A 370-nucleotide genomic window follows, 5' to 3' on the forward strand; every position below is an offset into this window, starting at 1 on the left:
GGCCCAGTTGCGCACCCACAGTGGTCGCCACTTCTCCCAGTCGATGACAGCCAGCCCACCATAGGCAGGGCTGGGCAAGGTGACCTTGATGTCCTGGGTTGCCTTCTGGAGGTGGGCCTGCAGGCTGGCGTTTTGGGGGAGCCCCCCGTTCACTGGCACCCCCGTGGATGTGTAGTAGGGGAGGAGCCCCAGCCCATTGCTGTAAAAGAGGGTGACGTCCTGCCCGGCGAAGGACTGCTGCTCGTTGGCCAACACGTCGAAGACCTCCAGGTTGAGGGTGACATTGTAGCTCTTGCTACAGTACTCAGTGGGGATGTTCCAGATGGTGACGAAGGGGCGGTTGACGAGGACGGGGCCAGGCCCCCCGGCA

General features: G+C 63.2%; 1 protein-coding gene across 1 annotated transcript in view; it reads right to left on the reverse strand.

The window, feature by feature from the left end:
* The window catches only part of LOC104469442 (hyaluronidase-1-like), a gene marked incomplete at its 5' end in the record, with an annotated part of 1463 nt that extends 1100 nt beyond the window's left edge, over positions 1 to 363 (reverse strand). The window contains 1 exon segment of the mRNA XM_010083940.1: positions 1 to 363. This exon segment is cut by the window's left edge and continues 285 nt beyond it. Coding sequence (XP_010082242.1) covers positions 1 to 363 — 363 coding nt within the window.
* Positions 364 to 370: the final 7 nt, after the last annotated feature.

The sequence above is a fragment of the Pterocles gutturalis genome, unplaced genomic scaffold (genome assembly GCF_000699245.1).
Source record: "Pterocles gutturalis isolate BGI_N339 unplaced genomic scaffold, ASM69924v1 scaffold17305, whole genome shotgun sequence".
NCBI classification, from domain to species: Eukaryota; Metazoa; Chordata; class Aves; order Pterocliformes; family Pteroclidae; genus Pterocles; species Pterocles gutturalis.